The sequence below is a fragment of the Cebus imitator genome, unplaced genomic scaffold, assembly GCF_001604975.1.
Source record: "Cebus imitator isolate Cc_AM_T3 unplaced genomic scaffold, Cebus_imitator-1.0 Scaffold415, whole genome shotgun sequence".
Taxonomy (NCBI): domain Eukaryota; kingdom Metazoa; phylum Chordata; class Mammalia; order Primates; family Cebidae; genus Cebus; species Cebus imitator.
The window spans coordinates 1,882,003-1,890,800 of record NW_016107730.1 but is presented as its reverse complement, the minus strand read 5'-3'; the positions used below and the strand labels follow the sequence as shown (position 1 = coordinate 1,890,800).

At 45.3% G+C, this 8,798-nt stretch overlaps 1 protein-coding gene across 1 annotated transcript in view; it reads right to left on the bottom strand.

The window, feature by feature from the left end:
* Window positions 1-5,709: 5,709 nt before the first annotated feature.
* Window positions 5,710-8,798, bottom strand: part of LOC108289777 (keratin-associated protein 17-1) — a 9,848-nt gene continuing 6,759 nt past the window's right edge. The window contains exon 3 of the mRNA XM_017509321.2: window positions 5,710-7,066. Within this exon, the coding sequence (XP_017364810.1) occupies window positions 6,129-6,431 (303 nt within the window). The 5' untranslated portion in view covers window positions 6,432-7,066 and the 3' untranslated portion in view covers window positions 5,710-6,128. The remainder of the gene's footprint in view (window positions 7,067-8,798) is intronic.

Sequence of the window (8,798 nt, the reverse complement as noted above, 5' to 3'; positions counted from 1 at the left end):
TCGCTGCCTGACTGTGACAGCTCCCCGAGGCCCTCACTTTTATACCCCCTCACTGGCATGTTCTGTTTGGGACTCCTGCATCTTTTCCTCATTGCTGTTGGGCCAGTTTGTAGAGGAACATCTTATTATACCACTGTTTGTTGACCTGGAAGCTGCTTATCTACACATAAAGAAGCTGTTTGTTTATTGATGTGCTAAATTTGGAATCCTCAGAGCTACAGATAGTCTTGGAAGAAGCATCCTCACCTCCAAGCTGGATGATCTATATTTCTGAGCATTGTGAACAGGGAAAGAAGAATGAAACTTATAATTTATCCACCTTCTAGTCTTCCATACAAGGCCCTGGGTTGGGCTTACTGGAATAAGACCTATTCACCCATTCTCATGGATCTGGCCGTCTAGTGGGCAGATAAGCATGCAGACAGACTCACTGCCACACAATGATAAGTTCAACAATAGACATACAGAGATTAATTGGGAGGAGAGATGAACTCAGTTGGGAGAGGAACAACTGGGCTGGATTTAAATGGCTGCAGTAATGATCTTACTTAAAGCCACCAGCAATCCCATGAGGCAGAGATTCTTCTCCACCATTAGAAATGAAGAAATGGGCTGAGCACTGTGGCTCATGCCTGCAATCCCAGCACTTTGGGAGGCCAAGGCAGACGAATCACCTGAGGTCAGAAGTTCGAGACCAAACTGGCCAACAGGATGAAATCCCATCTCCACTAAATATACAAAAATTACCCAGATGTGGTGGCGCATGCCTGTAATTCCAGATACTTGGGAGGCCGAGGCAGAAGAATCACTTGAACCTGGGAGGCAGAGATTGCAGTGAGCAAAGATCATGGCACTGTACTCCAGCCTGGGTGACAAAGGGAGACTCTGTCTCAAAAAAAAAAAAAAATGAAATGAAGAAATGGAAGCAGAGGGTCAGAAAGTTTCAGTCACTTGCTGAAGACCACACACAGCCTTTCCCTGATCTAGACTGCTGTCCCTCCTCCTTACCAACCTGTCTAGACCTGTCTTTCTCAGAGGGCTTCATCAAAGTCACATATCACAGGCTCATATCACCACCATCCTCCATGGTATCCCATAACCATAGAACATCAGCTTGACGGGTCCCTGGAAAGGACGTGACCCAGCCTCTCTGCTCCTCCTCAAGCATTATTAGGCCTCCAGGTTATTCTTTGCTTTTAATGATTTTGACAGCTCCTTTAAAAAAAGAAAAGCAAGTCTCCAATACCCACAATACCCAAAGGGTAAAGAATAAAAACAAGAGACTTCTCAGGGGTATCTCTCAAAGACATTGTGAACAACAGACTTATCTTTGCTACTGCTTGAGACAGATGAAGGGAGAAATGAATCCTGGGTTTCTGAGCACCAGGGCTTGACCTCGGGCTCAGTGAAGAGCCTACTTTGCCTCCGCCATGTGTTTTCATCAAGCAAAAGGCAGGCTCTCGCTTGGAAAAGCTGAGCCATTGTGCAGTCCTTTCATCCCTGCCTTCTTTATTAATTCATGCAATCATTGACTCAGTTTCTCTTTTATTCATGCACTCAACTCAGCCAACACTGGGTTCTGTGTGACAGATATAAAAAGAATGGGTTGCAATTCTGATCACAAGGAGAAAAAGTTTAGAAGAGAGATAGACACATGTATAAGCAGGCATGGTACAGAATTCAAGTGCTATGAAAGAGGGATACCGGGGGTAGATGCAGCAGAGAGAGATGGCTGGCCTGGAGAGGCATTTCCTAAAACAGCAATTGCCAGACATGATGGAGGCAGCCATGAGTCACTGCCTGACTGTGACCTCTCAGCATTGTGAGGCCCTCACTTTGGAGGGACCCAGGAGAGATATTGACATGGTTTTTGGAGGCTGGGCATGGTGGCTGTCACCTGTAATCCCAACACTTTGGGAGGCTGAAGCAGGTGGATCACCTCAGCCTCCCAAAGTGTTGGGAGGTCCGGAGTTCGAGACCAGCCTGGCCAACATAGGGAAACCCTGTCCCTACTAAAAACACAAAGATTAGCTGGGCATGCTGGCATGTGCCTGTAATTCCTGCTACACTTCAGAGGCTGAGGCAGGAGAATCGCTGGAACCCAGGAGGCAGAGCTTGCAGTGAGCCAAGATGACACCACTGCACTCCAGCCCAGGTGACAGAGTGAGACTCTGTCTCTTCCCCCACCAAGAAAAAAAAAGAGAGAGGAAAAAAAGAACATGATTTTTGGAGAATTAGCAAAGCCTTTTCAAGTAATATGAGGGCTCAAGGAGAGTGGATAAGAAGGGGGTCATGAGGCAAAAAAAGGATAAGATGTGGGAATCAAAGACATAGAGCACAATACATTTGGGAAGCAGAAAATGGTTCAACATAGGCAGGATGAAAAGCAGAGGGGATAGGAGGGGAAGCAGCAGGGCTAAAGGGGCTACTAGGCACCCAATCATGAAAGGCCTTGTGGACCATGATCAAGAAGTTGCATTTCTTAATCATAATGAGGGTTTAAGCAGGGGAGTAACTTGACTGGGGTTGCCCTTTCAGAAGGATGTGTGCTCTCTCTCTCTCTGGATGTGGAGAACGGAGGGTGAGGGCAAGGCTGAAGGCAGGGAGACCATTAGGGGTCTGTGGCAACTACCCAGAAGCTTCATGACAACAACCTGAACTGGGCAGTACCTTGGGGCTGAAGCAATATGAGAGATGGGCTGTGGTGGTTGAAAACAGAAGGTTAAGAACAGGCAGTGCCATTCTTTTAAATGCGGCTCTCAATCAGTGGGCAAAGAGGACTTTTAGACAGCCCTGAAGAGGGGAAAGGCAGAGGAGCCACTGAGACCCTTCTCTTTTCCATTCACTTCTCAGCTAAACCAGCTGTGAATGGAAGTCCCCCCTACAAATAAATTTCTTATAAACTCTCTTTGTCAAGAAACTCAACTATTGTGCCAGAATGTCATCTCTTTGAAGAATCGTTCCCTGCTAAATGAAGAGGCAGTTCATTCAACTGTATAGCCCATTTGTACTTTATTCTTTATAGTTCTTATCACCTCTTGACCTCACATAAACACCATGAGGGCAAGGACTTTGTCTATTCACAGATGTATACCCAGCATCCAGAGCAGCAGCTGATACATTGGAAGCACACAATCAATATTTATTGAGTGAATAAATGAGAACCTCTGTGGGTAGCTAAGAAGAGCAAGCCTTTATCAGTAATTCAAAAATCACTACCTCCACTCATGCACCCAGGAGGCATGACCATGAGCAGTAGAATAATCAGCTGCTCTGAATCACAGCTACTCAATGTAGACTCGCTGGTCACTGGACAAGTGTGTCCCATTGGCAGCTCCTGCTCTGGTGTGGCTTTGTCTTAGGGGTTAAAGAGCCAGATCTTAGGAGGCCAATTCCAGTCAGAATGAAAATGGCTCAAATAGTAGTCTAAAACTGAACCGGGGCAGAGTCGAATCTCAGGTTCTCTCCAAAAGAAGACAGTAATAATAGTGCTTGGTTTGTTCATGAAAGAAAAAATGAAAACAAAATGAGCTACCACTATACACCTGCTGGAATGGCTAGAAGTAAAAAGACTGATAATATTAAGTGTTAGCAAGGACGCAGAGACACTGGAACTCTCGGACGTTGCTGGTTGGAATACAAAACGCTGCAGCCACTTTGCAAAACAACTCGGCAGTTTCATGCAACATTAAGCATTCACTCACATTTAAACAGCCCTCTAGTTGCTAGGTATTTATCCAAAATAAAACATAGGTTCACACACAAAAAAAAAACTTGTACGAGAATGCACATAGCAGCTTTATTCATAATAGTCAGAAACTCAAAAGAATCCAAATGCCCATAAGTAGGCGAATATATTTTTAATGTGGTTTATCTATACAATGGGATATTATTCAGTAGAAAAAATGAATTATTGATACCTGCAGTGATGAATAGATAGAAAACATGTTAGGCAAAATGAAAAAAAAAATTTGCACTGCATGATTTCTTTTGTATGAGATTCTAGAAATGGTAAAATCTGTAGTAACATAAAGAACAGATCGACGATTGCCAGGGTCTGGGGTTAGGGGAGGGATGAACTGCAAAGACAAGCTGGGGGACTTAAGGAGCGACGGAAAGTTCCATATCTTGAGTGCAGTGGTGGTTACATAAGTATACACAAATGTCAGATCACATCAAGCTGTTCACTAAAAATGGGAGCTTTTATTATATGTAAATTATATTTCGATAAAGACTATAAAAAAACAAAAAATAAAGAAAGAAAAAGGTAAAGGTATCATAATCCCAGTTTTATTTATAAATACGCTTGGGAAGGAGTCTGGAAAGCTTATCAATAATAAACTCTGAGTGGTGAGCCTGCAGGATGCTATTATTCCTTCTTTATTTTTTTCAATTTTTTCATGTTTTAGAGATCATTGCTATGCTTATAATCAGAAAAAAAATTTTCTTTGTCAAATAAAACATTGCTTTGTAGGCATAAAAATAAATATTATTTTTCCAGGGCAAGAGCAAAATTAGTTTTATGCCACACACAGCTTAAGGTCACTTTCAACAGAGGTTGAATCAACTCTTTTTTGAGTTTTAACCTTCCAGAGAGACCCACACACCTTGGTTGGGCCCTGCCTAGCAGAAGTATACTCACTCCTTCCTCCCTAGGACGAAGGCAGAAGAAATGTAGCAGCTCCAGGTAAGACAACCTAGCACAGAAAAGTAAGACTGGGCCAACCGTGAGGCTGGAAGAAGGAATAGTGCTGCACAGAACATCCTCAGAAACTGCGAGTTCACAGCTTTGCCACTAGAAATCCTTTAACAGAAAACCAAACACCGCATGTTCTCACTCATAAGTGGATGTTGAACAATGAGAACACACGGACACAGGGAAGGGAATGTCATACACTGGGGTCTCTCGGGGGCTGGGGAGCTAGGAGAGGGATAGCAGGGGGTTGGGGGGTCAGGGGAGAAATAGCATTAGGAGAAATACCTAATGTAGATGACAGGGTGATGGATGATGCAGCAAACCACCATGGCACATGTATACCTATGTAACAAGCCTGCACGTTCTGCACATGTACCCCAGAACTTAAAGCATAATAAAAAATAAATAAATAAATAAAAATTTAAAAAAGAAAGAAATTCTTTCCATTCAGAACCAATCTTGTTTTAGTAAAGCCTCCTCTCCAACTTTGCCAAAAAGTTCTGATCAAGCCTGATGCCCTCCTGCAGAACCATCCTAGGAGAGCCGTAATGCAGAAGAAAGCCATGCCCCTCAATTACCATTAAATTTGGCCAACATCAGCACTCACCCAGGAGCTTTTCAAAATGCAGGTCCAGGGCACTCTAGGCCCTAGAGCTAATGAGTAAAATCTCCAGTGATAAAACCCAAGGATCTATATTTTTAAAGCTTTTCAAGTGAATCTCATGTAGCACATGGAAGCTTCAGTGTAGATCTGTGGTTCTCAAACTTCAGTATAAGAATTATCTGAGGTTCTTGTTAAAAACACAGCTTCCCAGGCCACGCTCTGGTGGATTCTGATTCCGTATGTCTTAGGGAGGGCCTCAGAATCTCCAGTTTTAACAAGCGCCCAGGTGATTCCAATGCAGGTGATCCACAAATCACATTTCAAAAACCCTAATGCAGATGCCAGAATAAATTTTTCTAACCCAGTCCTCAGCAGGGAGGTCAAGGAAGAGGCAAGAGAACTAATTAGGTTATGCCAGCATGCTCAAATTTATTAAGAGGCTCACAAAGAAGGTGGGCTTTTTTTGCATCTCAAAGGCAGCAGAAAGCCAGGGCAGAGGATCGGTCCCAAAGACACGTTGGAGAAGAGGATGCCTTATAGTACAAGACACTGAACTTCATGTGAATAAATAAAGTCATGGGGATTCACCCTTGAGCTTAGGGATCACTATGTGGTGACCCAGTTTTAAAGTCTCATCAGAGTATGGCTTTTGTTCTCAGTGCCTCGAAAGACCAGGACAGGCATTGGAGAACAAGCCCTCCTCTACAAATCACACAAAAGGCAAGACACGGTCTTGAGGACAAGGAAGGTTCTGGACACAAGGGGCTGTCCCCCTGGAGCAGATGGAGGCTTTTGGTGGGACCGCATCAGTGGTGGAGGGAGAGGTCTTCATTTTGTGTCGCATACAGGTGTGGGCTGGCAGCACACAGGTGCACAGCACCCGCAGCAGCTGGACCCACAGCAACTGGACCCGCAGCAGCCACCTCCGCAGCCTCCGCAGCCTCCGCAGCCTCCACCCCCGCAGCCAGATCCACAGCAGGACGATCCACAGCAGCCGCCCCCGCAGCCAGAGCCCCCACAGCCGCAGCAGGAGCCACAACAGCCACAGCAGGCTGGCTGACAGCAGCACTCTTCACAGCAGTTTTGCTCCTGAGTGCAGCAGGTGAAGCAGTCCCCAGGGCAGCACCCCATGATCCCAGCTGGTCAGCTCGCAGGTCAGTAACGCAGCCGGAGTTCCCCAAGACTGACCGTGGCCAGCCAGCTGCAGCTTTTATATCCCCTCACCCACGCATGAGGGACAGGATGCTTTCTTTGTTATTATTTATGCCAGTTTCCATAAGACCGGCTCATTAACTGACTGTTTATTTTCCAGCCCTGAGTACCTCGACTCATAAAAACGCCCCACTCCTGCCAACTGCCGTTTGTCCAGAGGGTAAAAATACATCTTCGACAAACACCTGTCATCATGGCCAAGCATCTGCCAGCTGTCATTAGCCCAGGTTGAAGATGAGAGGGGGAAGCTGGCCACATCCTCTGGCTCTGGAATGAGGGGCTCACCTCCTGCATCTTCACATGTTGGCAGTGGACCCCATCTTCTGTGGATGCTAGTCCTGGAAAAGCAGACCGGCAATAACCAAATGCCCTGTTCCTTCTGACACCAGTGGAGGCTGCTGAGAAGGCCTGGTCACGTGGCTCCTCCCAGGTAGAAATGGCATCCTCATCCTGGCCCATGCGAGCCAGGCAAATGTTTGTGTCTGTGTGTGGTATGGGGAGTGTGCCACACATTAGGCTTGGCTCGTGAGCATCAATCATGAGTAATAACTGCCCTGTGAAATGGAGAGAGACTCATCGTAAAACTGCAAGAAGCTGGTGAGGCACGGTCTATCTCTGCTGCATGGTGAGCTGAATACTCACACTTCTCTCTAAGTAGGTGGGAAGAACAGAGGTCAGAACCCTCTACCCATCCCCACTCCAGCCCCAGGCCTTTCCTTGACAGGGGAAGGAAAAGATGCAGGAGGAGGAAGAAGAGGAGAAAAAGAGGAAGAAAGGAAGGAAGAAAAGAAGGAAGCAAGCAGGAAGGAGATCAGTAAATATCCAAAATGCTGTATTAAAATGAGAATGTTAGGCACTTTTTTTAAAGAGCTCCAACCTTATAGACCATTGGGCAGAATGAGAAATTAGAATACAAAATACCAAGAGTGCCATCCTAAGGAATAAAGTTCCTTTGGAAGAAGCCTAAGATCCACATATGGTTCAGATCCATGTGCAAATTCTGAGATGGATCAAAATTTCTGTCTCCATGTGTGGCTTTGGTACCTTGTCACCCTCTTGGAGTGGCCATGGCACTGCTGGAGCTGGAATCCAACATCTATTTAGGGTGGAGGACAGGAGATGGGGTGGGCGAGAATGGAAGGACCTTTCTTTTTCAGACAGGCTAGAAGTAAGGCAGCCTCTAAGGGCTGGAAGGACCAAGGACAGGGTCAGGGTTGAGAGGGTGAGTGATGAATGGGTTACTTGGATCTGATGTGATACTCAGTATTTCACAGGAAGTGGAATTTTAGAGCTGGGAGGAACCCCTGAAACATCATCTTGTCCAGGGTTTTACGACAGAACTGCCTAAAAGGGGGCCTCTTGAAAAATACAGATTCCCAAACTGTATCCCAGTCCTTATGATAAATCAGAATATGTGCTTATGAGAGCTTGAGAAGCTATATATTTTAAACTTTCTCGGGTAACTCGGGTTACATTAGGAAAGACTGATAGACTCTAATCCCATCATGACCATCGCCCCAAGCTCTTGTGTTTTACGAAAGATGATACCAAGGCCCAGAGACGACACATCCATGGTAGACTGGACCCATGACCCAGATGTTCTCCCTCCTGGTCCAGTGTTTCTTCCACCGTGCCGCAACCACAGATGGGCACCTCTGGGTGAGCATAATACAGAAATGGGTATGGCAGACGTGCGTTTTTTTTTTTTTTTTTTTTTGGAGGGGTTTCATTCTGTCGCCCAGGTTGGAATGCAATGGCTTGATCTTGGCTCACTACAACCTCAGCCTCCTGGGCTCAAATGATTCTCCTGCCTCAACCTCTTGAGTAGCTGGGATTACAGGCACGCACCATCACACCTGGCTAATTTTTATATGTTTAGTAGAGATAGAGTTTCGCCATGTTGGACAGGCTGATCTGGAACTCCTGACCTCAGGTGATCCACCCACCTCGGCCTCCCAAAGTGCCAGGATTACAGGCATGAACCACCACACCCAGCCGACAGGTCCTGTTACATATTTATTTATTTTAATAAGAGGTCAAGCATTCCCAGGGTAAAAGGTACAAAAGACTAAAAAGTCTAGTTCATCTTCCCATGTCTCACCATTCAGTTCTCCTGCCTCTCACCCACCCCCTCGCTGTTCCCATAATTACTTAACCCCTTTGTACCTGAATTTCTTCATCTATAAAATAGAAATTAAAATAATAATAGTACCAGTTTCATAGGGTTGTTTTTTTTGTTTTTCATCTCTCAACTTTTTTTTTTTTTTTTTTTTTTTTTTTTTTTTT